The 13,387-nt window shown below is 62.0% G+C and overlaps 6 protein-coding genes across 6 annotated transcripts; 2 read left to right on the forward strand and 4 right to left on the reverse strand.

Annotated features, from left to right (window-relative positions):
• Positions 1 to 22: 22 nt before the first annotated feature.
• V1510DRAFT_310732 (SacI homology domain-containing protein) lies at positions 23 to 2,387 on the forward strand. The gene is made up of 3 exons (XM_066930735.1): positions 23 to 216; positions 426 to 559; positions 591 to 2,387. Exons 2-3 carry the CDS (start codon positions 430 to 432, stop codon positions 2,348 to 2,350), a joined length of 1,890 nt encoding a protein of 629 aa, XP_066790264.1. The 5' UTR covers positions 23 to 216; positions 426 to 429; the 3' UTR covers positions 2,351 to 2,387.
• Positions 2,359 to 4,558, reverse strand: V1510DRAFT_391181 (Pescadillo N-terminus-domain-containing protein). Its single transcript, XM_066931773.1, has 2 exons — positions 4,318 to 4,558; positions 2,359 to 4,215 (listed from the first exon to the last, which is right to left on the reverse strand). Exons 1-2 carry the CDS (start codon positions 4,413 to 4,415, stop codon positions 2,424 to 2,426), a joined length of 1,890 nt encoding a protein of 629 aa, XP_066790265.1. The 5' UTR covers positions 4,416 to 4,558; the 3' UTR covers positions 2,359 to 2,423.
• Positions 4,559 to 4,773: 215 nt separating this feature from the next.
• Positions 4,774 to 8,329, reverse strand: V1510DRAFT_413058 (uncharacterized protein). Its single transcript, XM_066933180.1, has 2 exons — positions 8,162 to 8,329; positions 4,774 to 8,127 (listed from the first exon to the last, which is right to left on the reverse strand). Exons 1-2 carry the CDS (start codon positions 8,219 to 8,221, stop codon positions 4,867 to 4,869), a joined length of 3,321 nt encoding a protein of 1,106 aa, XP_066790266.1. The 5' UTR covers positions 8,222 to 8,329; the 3' UTR covers positions 4,774 to 4,866.
• A 292-nt stretch (positions 8,330 to 8,621) lies between these two features.
• Positions 8,622 to 9,650, reverse strand: V1510DRAFT_413061 (Ctf8-domain-containing protein). Its single transcript, XM_066933181.1, has one exon. The coding sequence runs from the start codon at positions 9,411 to 9,413 to the stop codon at positions 9,024 to 9,026; it is 390 nt and encodes a 129-aa protein (XP_066790267.1). The 5' UTR covers positions 9,414 to 9,650; the 3' UTR covers positions 8,622 to 9,023.
• Positions 9,651 to 9,785: 135 nt separating this feature from the next.
• V1510DRAFT_413064 (uncharacterized protein) lies at positions 9,786 to 12,261 on the forward strand. Its single transcript, XM_066933182.1, has 2 exons — positions 9,786 to 9,930; positions 9,962 to 12,261. The coding sequence occupies exons 1-2, from the start codon at positions 9,873 to 9,875 to the stop codon at positions 12,052 to 12,054; spliced, it is 2,151 nt and encodes a 716-aa protein (XP_066790268.1). The 5' UTR covers positions 9,786 to 9,872; the 3' UTR covers positions 12,055 to 12,261.
• V1510DRAFT_428959 (40S ribosomal protein eS8) lies at positions 12,110 to 13,263 on the reverse strand. The gene is made up of 3 exons (XM_066935296.1): positions 13,163 to 13,263; positions 12,883 to 13,010; positions 12,110 to 12,824 (listed from the first exon to the last, which is right to left on the reverse strand). The coding sequence occupies exons 2-3, from the start codon at positions 12,995 to 12,997 to the stop codon at positions 12,322 to 12,324; spliced, it is 618 nt and encodes a 205-aa protein (XP_066790269.1). The 5' UTR covers positions 12,998 to 13,010; positions 13,163 to 13,263; the 3' UTR covers positions 12,110 to 12,321.
• Positions 13,264 to 13,387: the final 124 nt, after the last annotated feature.

The raw sequence follows: 13,387 nt of genomic DNA on the forward strand, positions 1-13,387 counted from the left end.
CCGACACCGACGATCGCTCATCGACTCCAGAAGCCAGAGTCTGGTCCATCTACGCGTGTCGAAGCAGTGCCAGTGCCTAGCCGGATCCACTGAGCCGTGTTGGTTGCAAGCTGCCAGCGCACAGGAAAGAAATTTGAGGAGACGTGTCGCTTCTCCACAGTCAAGCGACAGCCAGGCCAACAGCTCTCGTGACCGCGTAGCCGGATCCAGAGACAGGTGAGTCAGGACCGGTCGCAGACGGCAGCTGGTGCGCGGATGTGGACGGATGGCTGGCGCGATGCCGGACTTGGCCGGCGGGCTCGGCCTCGGTGCCGGGCGGCGGCTCGGCCATGCACGCACCGCTCCGACGGCCGGCCGCCGTCGCCCGTGGCCAGATCCGCGCCCGCGGCGTCTCTGCGCCCCGCAATTGGGCCTGCTGACCGCAGAACCATGTCGGCCCCCCTGCAGCTGTCGGCGACGGCGTCGTCGTCGTCGATCGCGTTCATCAACAATGCCACGTCGCCGCCCACAATCCTCGAGATCTCGCGGCCGGACGGCACCGTGACCACGCGGCGCGGCGGTAAGTCTGGCATCGGGCGCGCTGACCGCAGACGAAAAGGCCGAGCCGTACGTGAACTTTGGCCACGCCGTGCCCGGCATTCTCGGCATCATCCGGCTGCGGCTCGGCCGGTACGTGTTTGTGATCACCAAGACCGAGAAGGTGGGCTCGCTCAAGGGCCACACGGTGTACCGGATCAAGGACTTTGAGTTCATCGCGCTGCGCGAGGCCACGCACCAAGACCCCGACGAGATCATGTATCTGTCGCTGATCAAGCGGCACATCCAGAACGGACCCATGTTCTTCTCGTACACGTGGGACCTGACAAACGCCATGCAGCGACAGAGCACGGACTCGGGCCTGCCCAACTGGAAGAAGGCCGACGAGCGGTTCTTCTGGAACCAGTACGCGCTCGCGGACCTGATCGAGGCTGCCGGCACGAACCCGGACGTGGACTGCTTCATCCTGCCGGTGGTGTACGGCTTCGTGAGCCTGACCAAGTGCACGATCCACTCGGTGCCGGTCACGTTCGGCCTGATCTCGCGGCGCAGCAAGTACCGCATGGGCACGCGGTACTTTTCGCGCGGCATCGACGCCGCCGGCCACGTCTCGAACTACAACGAGACCGAGCAGCTGCTGGTGCTGGACTCGAGCCCGGCGGTCGAGACGTACAGCTACGTGCAGACGCGCGGCAGCGTGCCCGTGTACTGGGCCGAGATCAACGACCTCAAGTACAAGCCCAAGCTGCGCGTGTTCGACTCGGCGCTGGGCCCGGCCAAGCTGCACTTTGACGAGCAGAAGAAGATCTACGGCCCCAACTACTGCGTCAACCTCGTCAACCAGAAGGGCCACGAGCTGCCGGTCAAGGCCGGGTACGAGGCGCTCGTGACCGAGCTGGCCGACCCGGACGTGGTCTACGTGTACTTTGACTTCCACCACGAGTGCCGCGGCATGCGCTTCCACCGCGTGCAGGGCCTGCTCGACCGGCTCGTCGAGCTCGGCCTCGGCCAGCAGGGCTGGTTCCGGTCGGTCGACGACGTCGAGAAGGGCGTGTTTGTGACCAAGAAGCTGCAGACCAGCGTCGTGCGCACCAACTGCATGGACTGCCTCGACCGCACGAACGTCGTCCAGAGCTTCCTCGCCAGCTGGGTGCTCAACCTCCAGCTCATCGAGGCCAACATACTCTCGCCCGAGGACCGCTTCCAGGCTCACCCGCACTTCGACCACATCTTCCGCAACGTGTGGGCCGACAACGCCGATGCCGTCTCCAAGGCGTACTCCGGCACCGGCGCGCTCAAGACGGACTTCACGCGGCTTGGCAAGCGCACCAAGCGCGGCGCGCTGCAGGACCTGTCCAACTCGATCGAGCGTTACGCGCGCAACAACTTCTTCGACGGGCCCCGCCAGGACGCCGCCGACGTCTTCCTCGGCAACCACCGCCCGTTCGATAACATGGACGCGCCGTTCCGCGACCACCGGCCGATCGTGATCCAGTCGATGCCGTACGTGGCCTACACCTCGATCCTCATGATCCTGGCCACGTTCTTCCTCTCGGGCGAGCAGGACTCGTGGCTCAAGACCCGGCTGTTTGTGGTCTTCTGGGGCGCCGTCTTCGGCTACGCCATGTTCTACATCAAGGCCCACGGCCTGGCCTACGTCAACTGGCCGCGCCTCGTCCCGCTCGACTACGTTGCCGAGCAGGAGGTCGTCCACGCCGAGACCGGCCGCGTCAAGGGCTGGGTCATGAGCGAGAAGGGCAAGGTCGAGACCAAGATCCGCGGCATGGAGGAGGGCAAGAAGCGCACCGAGTAGTGCCGTCGCTCGTGAAAACGATGAACTTTTGATTCCAATGTAACTACAATGTAACTAGATACAGCCGCTGCGGCTACTGCGCCTTCTGCAGCTTCTTCTTCTTCTTCTTGAGCAGCTCGGCGCGGTCCTCCTTCTGCTTGATGCCGTACTGCATCTGGTTGTAGAGCTTCTTCTGCTTGTTGGTCATCATGATCTTGCGCAGCTCCTTCTCCTCCTTGGCCTCCTTCTCGTCCTTGGCGAGCTTCTTCTTCTTGGCGGCCTTGGTCTCGGGAACGGGCGCGGCAGCGGCGGCCCCGCGCTTGCGCTTGCCGGCCGTCTGCTCCGAGAACTCGACGCCCTTGGCCTCGGCCTCGAGCTCGAGCTGGTGCCGGAGGTTCTCCTCCTCGTCCTCGTCGACGTCGTCCTCGTCCTCGTCGGGCTCGACCTCGCCCTCGATCTCGTCCTCCTCCTCCTCGGACTCGAGCTCGCCGTCGGCTTCGGCCTCAGCCGCAGCCAGAGCCTCGGGGTCGTAGATGCCGCCGTCGCCCCACGGCGACAGGTGCGGCGGCAGCGACGCGCCGACCGAGTAGTCGTCGACCGGCAGCAGCTCGCCGCGGTTGAGCGAGTCGAAGACCCACTGCGGCTGAACGTATATCCGACCAGGCACACGTGACGCCAGCGCCGGCCGGTCGCAGATCTGGTGCGTCACCGTGTTCTGCACGGCCTCGATCTCGGCCCGGCGCTGCTTCTTGTCCGCCAGCGTCGCCGCGTTGTCGTTCTCTTCGTCGTCCTCGAGGTCCTGCAGCTCGGCACCGAGCGCAGACTCGGAGATCACCCGGCCGCCCAAGGCCAGGATAGCGAACTCAACAATATCGAGGTTGACCTCGCGGCCGATGTAGAACGTGAACGGCGCCATCAGCGTCTTCAACCGAGTCTCGGCCGAGACCTCCTCGGGCTGGGGGAGCACGTCCGAGACGGCGGTCTCGGTCGCGGGCAGGGCAACGAACGTGTCGAGCTTGTCGTCGTCGGCCTCGACCTCGTCCTCCGGCTCCTCGTCCTCGTCCGCGCCGGCGGCCGCGGCCTTCTCGAGCACGCTGCCGAGCGTCTTGACGCGCGCGGCCACCTGCTTGGCTGACGCCTTCATCGTCGCCGGCGCCGTTGCCGCCAGCAGCTTCTGCTCCTGCTTGCTCTCGAGCAAGTACGCGCTCACACCGCCCACGCCCAGCACCTTCTGGGTGTCGATCTTGGGCGGGTACACGAGTCCGGCCTCGGTGAAGAGACGGAACTGCACGAACTGCAGCAGCGTCGTGTAGAACTCGAGGAAGGTGAGCATGATACGGAAGTCGATGTCCGTCGGCACGTTCTGCGGGAACTTGAACGGCACCAGCCACAGCACCTCCTGGCCCTTGACCTCGGCCTGGAAGTATACGCCCTTGATGCTGATAAAGACCTTGCGCAGCAGGCCCTCGCGCGCCACGTACGCCATCCACTGGTTGCACAGCCGCTCAGCCTCGAGCGTCACGCGCGACGACACCTTGTCGGTCGCCGGCATGGCCGCGAACAGGAACAGCATGCTCAGCGCGTCGTCCAAGTCGCGGATCGCGTCCAGGAACGTCGGGTACCGCTCCTTGATGATATGATCCAGCCGGTACCGCGGACGGTTGTCGTCGAGGCGCTTGGCGTCGCCGACCTCGCCGCGGCCGAGAAGCTTCGACAGCTTCTTGGCAAACACCTTGTGCTCACGGAACTTCTGGATCACGGGCTCGTGCATCAAGTACTGGATGTCCTTGGTGTAGTAGAACGTCGTCGGCGCGGTCGAGCCCTTGTTGGCCTTCTTCTTGTTGCGCGGCTCGCGCGGGTAGATGCCCTTGAAGATGCATAGCCGTCTGGACCAGTTAGCAGCTGTCTGACAACCAGACCGCCGGCTGCGCTGCTCGCGCGGGCGCGAGCGAGACGAGCAAACACGGCCGCCGAGGATCGACTCTTACCTGAAATCAGCGAGCGACAGCTGCAGCTTCTTGACCGCCTGCGTGCGCGTGATGAAGTTCTTGGCCGCACCGGCCTCGTGCTTCTTTTTGATACGCATCTTGAACGGTGGTCAGGCTGGGGTCGCGGTGAAAAATTTTCGGATCCGAGGGTTGAATCGGTTCGAGTTTGAAAAAAAATTGGGCTGACCACCTAAAAAATTTTCCACAAATGTAAGCGTGGAAAAACGCACGGATATGGGGTACATATGCAACATTTTTCGACGCTTGAGCAGGGGTAGCGCGCCGGCCCTTGGGTGTTTTCGCCTCTGCAAAAGCGGCCGCGTGTGGTCACGGGCGCGCAGAGCCGCGGCGACGGCAAAACGATGCCCGCAGCGGCGGCAGAGCGAATGCCCGACAGCCCCCCACGGGCCCGGCGCCGCACCGCCGCACCACTGCACCGCCACTTCTACAGCCACGTCAAGTGCAGGTGATTCGATTGCTTTTAGCTCCTGGAAGAGTACACTCAGATGATATACAAAACACGGGCAGCGCCCCTACTCCATTTTGCGCCTAGATGTTGACCAGCGAAATTCCTGGAGCACCAGGCACAGCAGCGTCGGCCTCGCGGCGGAACTCGACCGGGGTCTCCTCGCCCGTAAACACGTTGACCGCGGTCTCGGCGCCCTCCTTAACCACAAACAGCTCGAAGACCTCGGAGTTGAGGACCTTCTGGATGTTGGTGGCAACGGACTTGAGCGTCTCGACCTCGTCGAAGGCCAGCTTGCGGTTGAACACAACCTCGGGCGACTCCTTGCCGCCAGTCAGACGGAACTTGAGGTGGTTGACGAACGGCATCGAGCGCTTCATGTCGCCAAGCTTCTGGACGTTCTTAGTGAGCTCGGGCTTGAACGACACCGAGAGCGAGTCGAAGGCCTCCTGGACGAGGTCGACGTACTTCTGCTGCCACTCGGGGAACTCGAGCGCAACGTAGATCGTCAGCTTGGTCGGCTTTCTCTGGTCGAACGTGGCCGGCTTGCCCTTCTTCTGCTTCTTGAGGTTGGCGCCCTCGACCTCGCGGATGGCGCGCGAGACGTCGCGCACGTACTCGAGCGCAGCGGTCAGAGCCAGGTCGACCGGCTTGGACACAGTGGGGAACAGAGCGGTCTGGACGGTGGTCTTGTTCTTGAGCACGTCCGACCAGATGTACTCGGCAAAGTGCGGCGCGATCGGCGTCAGCAGCAGCGCCTGCTGCTCGATGTAGCGCAGAACCAGGTCACGGTGCATGCCAGCGGCTCCAGAGGTCGCCTCGCGGTAGTAGTCGCGCGCAGCCTGGAAGTCGTACAGGCCCGTCTTGAGCGCGGCCTTGTAGAGCGCGTTCTGGTAGTTGTTCTTGGTGTCCTCGACGAGCGCGTTGAGCTCGTTCTCGAACGCGCGGTCAAAGAACGAGTCGATCGGGCCTGTGCGCAGGCTGTCGAGGTTCTTGATCTGCTCCTCGCACCACTCGCGCAGCGTGTACAGACGCAGGATCATGGCGTTGGCGTTGCTCTCATCGAAGTTGGCGTCCTCGACCGTGTCGCCGGCGTCGGCCAGCGCAATGCGCGCGCAGTCCGCACCGAACTTCTGGACAATGTCCTGCAGCGTCAGGAAGTTGCCGGTACTCTTGGACATCTTCTCGTTGTTGCAGAGCAGGTGGCCGTTCGCGCGGATGCCGCGCGGCCAGTACTTGGGCGGGAACAGCGCGACGTGGATGTAGAGGAAGAACGTCAGGTGGTTGTTGATCAGGTCCTTGCCCGAGACACGGACGTCGAGCGGGTAGAAGTACTCAAACTCGCGGCGCATCTTGGCCAGCGTGTCGAGCGGAATGTCGGTCTTGCCAGGCGTATCGCGACGCGTGAAGATGTAGTCAAAGACCTCGTCCGTCATCTGCTCGACCGACACGTTAGCCAGACCCTTGGTCTGACCAAAGATGTCGCTGTGCAGGAAGTGTGCGATGGTGTAGTACGCCATGTACACGGTGGAGTCCGACAGCGACTCAACCAGGAACTGCGGGTCCCACGGCAGCTTGGTGCCGAGACCGTAGCTGCGCGCGCACGCCCAGTTGTTGAGCCAGTCCAGCACAGACTCGAACGCGTGCCTGGTCTCGATCGAGTACGTCTCGAGATTCTCGAGCAGGCCCTCGGTCTCCTTCTTCCAGCTCTCCTCGCCGTAGTCGATGAACCACTGGTCCTCGAGCGAGACGACGCACTCGTCGCCACTGCGCGACATGACCAGGCTCTCGGGCTCGTTGTAGGTGAAGAACTGGCCGCTGGCGATCAGGTCCGCGCGGATTTTGTTCTTGGCGACCTCGACCTTCTCACCCTTGTACGGGCCGGCGTTCATGATGCCCTGGTAGAAGCCCTCCTTGTAGGCGATCTCCTTGGCCTTGGCGAGCGCGACCTTGTCCTTGGGCGACTGGATTTTGAACTCCTCGACCAAGCTGACGGCGATCTTGTCACCGTACGTCGGCGTCGTGATGACCGAGATGATCTCGTAGTCGAGCCACTTGGCATCGATATTGTAGAACTCAGGCTTCTTGCGGAGCTCGGTAACGGTCGCGTAGTCGTCAGGCGAGTCGCTGGGCACGCAGGTGACGACACCCGTGCCCTTCGATGCGACGATGCTCTCCATCGGCAGGATGCGCACCTTGCCGTAGACGCTGTTGGGCGCATTGACGACGGAGCCGATGAAGTCGCCGCCGGAGATTGTGGCCACGACCTTGACCTCGCCGCGGACGGGCAGAATCTTCTGGAACGACATGTTCTTGGCCGCGCGCGAGGTCGTAATGTAGTACTCGCCAGTGGCGGCCTCGAAGACGACGTACTCGATCGATGGCGAGACAAAGCAGCACATCTGGCCGTAGAGCGTCTCCGGACGGAGCGTGGCGGCCACGAAGAACACATCCTTGGACGCGTAGTCAAAGCCCGCGGCAGTCAGCGCAGCCTGAGCGGCCGGGGCGAACTCGGTCGCCTTGAGCTTGATCGCGCCGTACTCCTGCGGCTTGACGCCCTCGCCCGACTGTCTGTCGTGGTCCATGCAGGGCTGGCCGTCCTTGGCCGAGTAGATCGTGTGGCGCTCGCCGAACTTGATCTTGTTGAGCTCGCGCAGGCGGTTCATCTGCCACCGGATGAACGCGTCGTAGTACGGGTTGGCGTCGGTCGTCACAAAACTGCGGCGCCAGTCGATGCGCGCGCCGATCGCGTTGCAGTCGCGCTCGCACAGCGGCGGGAAGAACTCGAGCCAGTAGTTGGCGTCGGCGAACTTGTGCAGGTCCTCGCGCGGGATTCCGAGCTGCAGCATGATCTCGAACTGGTACTTGCCGCGGCCCTGCTTGGCCGCGGCCTTGGACTTCTTGGTCGAGAACTTGGTCGGGTCGGTCTTGGCCGCCGGCGCGGCCTCGACCACCGGCGCGGGCTCGTCCTCCTCGGCCGGCAGGTTGTCGTAGTTCTGGCCAAACATCTCGCGCTCGCGCAGGAGCTTGTCCGCGCACGCCTTGATGGGCATGCCAGTGCAGTGGAAGCCCAGCGGGAACAGCGCGCGCCGGCCGAGCATGCGCTCGTAGCCGGTCTGGAACTCGACCTTGGACAGCGTGAACGAGTGGCCGGCGTGCAGCACACCGTTCATGTACGGGTACGCCATCGTACCGAAGAACTTGGGATACTTTTCCCGCAGCTCGTCCGCGTCCGCGATCGACGACTCCTCGAGCGTAGGCGCGTCGATCTCAAACACCTTGTTGTCTTTCCAGTACTGTTGGACCTTCTTCTCGGTGGCAATCAGCGCGTCGCGCTTCTCGGTCTGTTTGTTAGTCTTTGTCGACCGGCTCACGTACGTTCTCCATCACGAGCGTTTTGGGCGCCGCCGCCGCGGCATTCTTGCTAGGAGCACTCATTTTGGGTCCCAGTTAGATTCAACCGAGCTGTCACGCCGATTATAGCGTGTCGTTGCCGTTTGTTCTATGGAGTCTGCAATTGCGTCTAGAAATTTTTTTTATTCGCAGTGACTCATAGGGTATCCCGGCTCACAAATTTCGGCGTCTTTGTGACCCGGCTTACTACACCGAAGTGACCCGTGACCCGCGGTGTCACCCAGCTTGCCGCAAAACATACCCTGCCTGCTAAACCACACGCCTATAAATTTATGTGTCGTCAAATTTTTTCTTACAGCCAACGTCTGCCCGACCGGCAGCAGCCCCCAGGCGGGGACGGGTCACGCGAAGACTTCGCGGGCCGACGTTGCTCTGCACACGCAGGCGTGTCTAGATGATGTTAAAAACACTCACAGACCTGTACCAATGCAAAGCATTTGCGGATAACAGTTTGCTCTCGACTGATATACGACACTGCTTGCGTGTGCTGGCGACGCTGCTGCGTAGGTCGCGCTGATTGGCTGCGGCACCTGTTTGGTAGCCGTTGTAGTGGTGCCCGGATCATGCGGTCGGACGGAGTGCTGCGCGCACGGCCGCAGCTGCGTCTGGAGCACGGCCACCGTCATGGGCCGGCCAGAAGCGGCCAGGTGGTGTCTACCGTCCCTGTCCACTGCGAGCTGTCCGCTGGCACGGAGGGCTGTCCACTGGCACGGTCGCACTGTCCACTGGCCTCGGAGGCGTCCACTGCGCACTCAGCCACGGCCACTGCTCGCGCAGCCACGGCCACTGATCCGGAACCCGTCCACGCCATCCATTGCTATGTACACTACTCGCGTCCCAGCACCATCGGCTCCGGCCGCGTCTTGAACACCACCTTGTGCCGGATCACGTCGATAATTTCCACGGCCGTCCCCGTAGACCCGTCCTCCGCGTCCGCCGTGTCAGTCTCTGCGCGCCGCATGATCCCCAGCGGCGGCTTCAGCTCGACGATCTTGCCCTCCATGCGTTGGCGGTTGCCGACCCACAGCCACGCGGTCTTCTCCGCGAACGAGAGTGTACCGATCTCGTGGACCATGCCCTCATCGCCCGGTGGCAGGTGCACCGTTCCCTGTATCTCTAGCAGCGCCAGTCCTGTCGGCGTCTGAAGGACCTCCGGCAGCGCTGCCAGGTCCACCGTCGTCGTGCACGACCGCGTCGAGAGCTCGGCCGCAGGCATGGGGTCGCGTTCGTGGTCTTTCGCGTGTTTTGCGCGCGCGTCGACTCAATTCTCACGAGCGTATATCTAATAATTAAGCTCAGTTGGGCTGTTGATGCCTCGTTTCGCCTGAACTTGCGTCCGGCGAATACAACCTCACAGCTCTCACACGCAACACCCCTCCTTCCCAGACCAGCCAGCGGTCAGCAGCGAGTGTCACAATCCGAGACCAGGGTCGGATTGATGGTGGCGGCCCTGTAAGCGATGGAGGTTCTGACATCCAGTCTGCAGCGGCTCCTGCTCGCCCAGATTATATACCGGGATGGTGATTCATCCTTCACCGAGATCGCCAAAGCGCTGGCAGACCATCCGCTGCTGCGGAACCTGGATGAGCCCGACATTTCCGGCAAGGTAGGGCGGCCGGGCGGCCGACGGCGACGGTGTGCTGACGGCCAGGACTGCGAGGATGTTTACACGTCGATGCTGCAAGAACAAGGCCTGGAGCGGCAGCCGGTGAAGGGCCTGGCACACGAAAAACGTAAGCGGACGCGCGACGAGGCTGACGCCAGCGCCGGACACGATTCTGCAGCTGCTCGAGACGCTGTACTCCAAGTGCCGCGAGGAGCTCATCGCCCAGATCCGCCAGGACGAGAAACAGTACAAGCAGTATCTTCAGGAGATCGAGGAGATTGGCCGGGGCGAGTGGGACTCACGCCTGCTGGTGCTCGAGGCCAAGGCGCGCCAGCAGCGCTCGGAGGAGGAGTCACGGCGCCAACAGGGCGTTGAGCCGGGCGAGAGCCGGCCGACGAGCGCGGGCAAGCCGACAGATGAGTCGGACGATGTCGCGGACGACAAGACTCCGGCTGAGGACACGCCCGAGACCAAGGTGATTGCGCCGGCCAAGGAACTGGAGGATATCGACATGAAAGACATCATCGAAGACTTCCCGGCGGCGGAAGACATCAAGACCGACGCCGAGGCCGTCGAGGCTCACCAGGACATCTCCGTGGACGCAATTCAGCCGGTAATCGGCGCCAATCTAGACCTGTCGGCGACGGACGGCGAGGACCCGACGGCGGGCGCAACGCCCAGGACCACCGAGGGTCGGACGCCTGGCGCTGCGGTCTCTGCGAGCGACAAGGAGACCACGGCCGAGGCCGAAGCCGAGCCCGAGGCGTCGCCGGAGCAGGCCGAGTCGGACGCGTCGCCCGTCGACGAAGCGCAGGAAGCCGCCGACGCGGCCGACACCGCTGAGGACACAAACGACAAGGAGGAGACCGCTGAGCCAGACGCCGAAGACGCCGAAGACGCCGAGGATGAAGTCGAGGTGGTCAGCGCCGACGAGGACGAGGCCGAAGCCGCGGCGACCGAGACAGCTGATGAAGCTGCCGAGACCGCTGAGGCTGAGGACGAGACCGAAGACGCGGCTGAGGCCACCGCCGACGACGACGTGAGCGTCGACGACGCCGATGCCGAAGAGCCCGATGCCAAGGTATCTGAATCCCCCGGAGATGCTACCGTCGAGGCCGAGACTGATTCCGCCCCGCAGCCAGACGAGGCCGAGGAGGCGGAGACGCCGTCCTCGGTGGCCACGCCGCGCCGTCTGCGCCGTCTACGATCTGCCGACCAGAGCCAGACCGAAGAGCCCACCGAAGGTGAAGATGAGGACGAGGACGAGGACGAGGCCGAGACCGGAGCAGATGCTGATATTGCGTCAGACGAAGGCGCCAACGACAACGCCGAGACGTCAGAGTACTCGATCACCGAAGAGGTCTGTCTGGTGGACGTCCCCAAAGACGAGGCCGGCAGCGACGCCGATGAGGCAGCAGCCGAGCTCGACACAGACGGGGACGACGAGAGCAAGGACAGAAAGGACTCGGTCGAGCATGACACGATCGAGGTCGAGTCTGTCAAGGAGGGCACGGAAGAAATTGAGACTGAGACAAAGGTCAAGGAAGAAGACGACGAGGCCGTTGACGACGACGCTGCCGACGAAGACGACGCGGCCGAAGCCGTTCACGAGGATGAAACTACAGGTGAACAAGGCGAGGACAAGGAGTCCAGCGAGCCGCATACTGAAGTCAAATCAGAGTCGGAGCACGAGGCTGAAGCCGAGAAGGAGCAGGGCACGCGCAAGCGGCGGACGCGCAAGCGGGCGCATTCGTCGGCGCACGCCGAGTCGTCGCCGTCGCGAGCCGAGCCTAGCCCGTCGACACCACAGACGCAGGCGCAGCGATCGAGCGCAGGCGCGTCATCGGCGCCGCCATCGGCCAGCAACCGCAAGTTCCAGAACCTGGTGACGCCGCTGCTGTCGAACATCTCGTCGAACCGGTCAGCGTCGTTTTTCACCAATCCAGTGAGCGAGAACGACGCTCCGGACTACTACGAGCTGATCTACGAGCCTACGGACCTGCGCACAATCAAGGCGATGGTCAAAGACGGCCGGATTCAAAACACCAGCGAACTGGAGCGGGAGATCCTGCGCATGTTTGCGAACGCGGTCATGTACAACCGCTGGGGAAGTGACATTAGCATCTGGACTCGGGAGATGGAGCGCGAGACAGAGACCCTCATCTCTGTGTTCCGTGGAGCCGAGCGAAAAGGCATGGGCTCGTCGGACGCCTCGGGGATGGAGTCGTCCAAGAGGCGCAAGAAGGGCTAAAGCCGTCGGAACCCGCAAGGGCCTTGTATTTTACAGTGATGATTTTCCAGTGTACATTAGTCCGGAGTGAAGCATTTTCCAGTTCCAAAACACAAAAGCCATGATGCCTACGATGTTATAAGATAGAAATTCAAACAGCATACCGAAATATATCCATCATGAACTTTTATATTTTCAAAACTAAATAATTACATGCGATGTAACGGTACCTTGCATTGTTTCGATAATTTATATTTGAAAATAAGAGATAAATACAACGCTTTTAGCTTATTTTCTGGCCTGGATTCTACGGATGTAGAAAGCAAGCTCCTCACCCTCCAGAATGTAGCCGTCGCACCGGCCAGACTGACCGGGACGCGACGAGACGCAGGCGTACAGACGACCGGCACCGAACTGCGACTCCAGAGCCGACTCGACCTTGGCGTTGGTCTGGCGGGCAGCCAGCTTGCGCTCGAGCTTCGACGACTTCTTCAGGGCAGCGTGCTCCTCCTCGGCCTTCTTCGAGGCACCACGTCTCTTGCCGAGGGCAAGACCGTACTGCGACTCGTACCACTGACGGAAGGGAGTAGCGTCAATCTGGACGATAGCAGCCTTGGTCAGGGTGTTGGTGCGGATAAGCTCGTTGTTCGAGGGGTGGAACGAGACACCGATGATACGGGTCTTCTTGGCAATGCCCTCCGATCCCCACGAGAAGTTACCGGTGTCGACACGGAGAGCACGGAACTTGGTGTTACCACCCCGGGTGCGGACGGTGTGAATGCGCTTAGCACCTGACTCGTTAGTCGCTGTTCGCGGTCGGAAAAAATCTGCACGCGCAGAAAAACATACCAATTCTGGTGTTGGCGGGCTGACGTCCGAGCTCGAACTTCCGCTTCTTGCGGTACATGGCGCGCTTGGCACCAGTGTGCGAGCGCTTGTGGCGGGAGTCCCGAGAAATACCCATGATTGCTGATACTCTGGAAAATTTGTTAGTATTGGCAAAACGCGAGGGGATCGCAACCAGCAAGCGAGAGGAATCAAACGAGAGGGAGCGCGAGGGAGGTGCGCGGCTGCATCTCTGGTCCGAATGATGGCTCTCGATCGCTTGGAGGCAATGTATTATGCATACCTTTATGCCGAAAAATAAAGAGTTGTGTATACTGAAAGCTGAAATAAAAACGGGATTTACTGTACTAAAAGACGGCGATAATTGTCAGTGTTGGTGTGTCGCCAGGCGAAGCGCAGGCGTGGGCGCTACCCTGGACGGTGTAAACGTGACTGCTTTTTTAACCCTAAGCGCTGTCCGCGCGACCTATTTAGACCGGGTAACTACGGAGCTAGCTCCTGTCAGAAA

This window comes from Dipodascopsis tothii, assembly GCF_038497935.1.
Source record: "Dipodascopsis tothii strain CBS 759.85 unplaced genomic scaffold V1510scaffold_7, whole genome shotgun sequence".
Lineage (NCBI taxonomy): Eukaryota > Fungi > Ascomycota > Lipomycetes > Lipomycetales > Lipomycetaceae > Neoaidaea > Neoaidaea tothii.

Coding starts and splice junctions, on each gene's coding strand:
- V1510DRAFT_310732 (XM_066930735.1), top strand. CDS start 430: ATGTCGGCCCCCCTGCAGCTGTCGGCGACGGCGTCGTCGTCGTCGATC. Junction 560..590: donor CGTGACCACGCGGCGCGGCG/GTAAGTCTGGCA, acceptor CGCTGACCGCAG/ACGAAAAGGCCGAGCCGTAC.
- V1510DRAFT_391181 (XM_066931773.1), bottom strand. CDS start 4,415: ATGCGTATCAAAAAGAAGCACGAGGCCGGTGCGGCCAAGAACTTCATC. Junction 4,216..4,317: donor CTGTCGCTCGCTGATTTCAG/GTAAGAGTCGAT, acceptor TAACTGGTCCAG/ACGGCTATGCATCTTCAAGG.
- V1510DRAFT_413058 (XM_066933180.1), bottom strand. CDS start 8,221: ATGAGTGCTCCTAGCAAGAATGCCGCGGCGGCGGCGCCCAAAACGCTC. Junction 8,128..8,161: donor AAACGCTCGTGATGGAGAAC/GTACGTGAGCCG, acceptor ACTAACAAACAG/ACCGAGAAGCGCGACGCGCT.
- V1510DRAFT_413061 (XM_066933181.1), bottom strand. CDS start 9,413: ATGCCTGCGGCCGAGCTCTCGACGCGGTCGTGCACGACGACGGTGGAC.
- V1510DRAFT_413064 (XM_066933182.1), top strand. CDS start 9,873: ATGCTGCAAGAACAAGGCCTGGAGCGGCAGCCGGTGAAGGGCCTGGCA. Junction 9,931..9,961: donor GGGCCTGGCACACGAAAAAC/GTAAGCGGACGC, acceptor GGCTGACGCCAG/CGCCGGACACGATTCTGCAG.
- V1510DRAFT_428959 (XM_066935296.1), bottom strand. CDS start 12,997: ATGGGTATTTCTCGGGACTCCCGCCACAAGCGCTCGCACACTGGTGCC. Junction 12,825..12,882: donor GCCCGCCAACACCAGAATTG/GTATGTTTTTCT, acceptor CTAACGAGTCAG/GTGCTAAGCGCATTCACACC.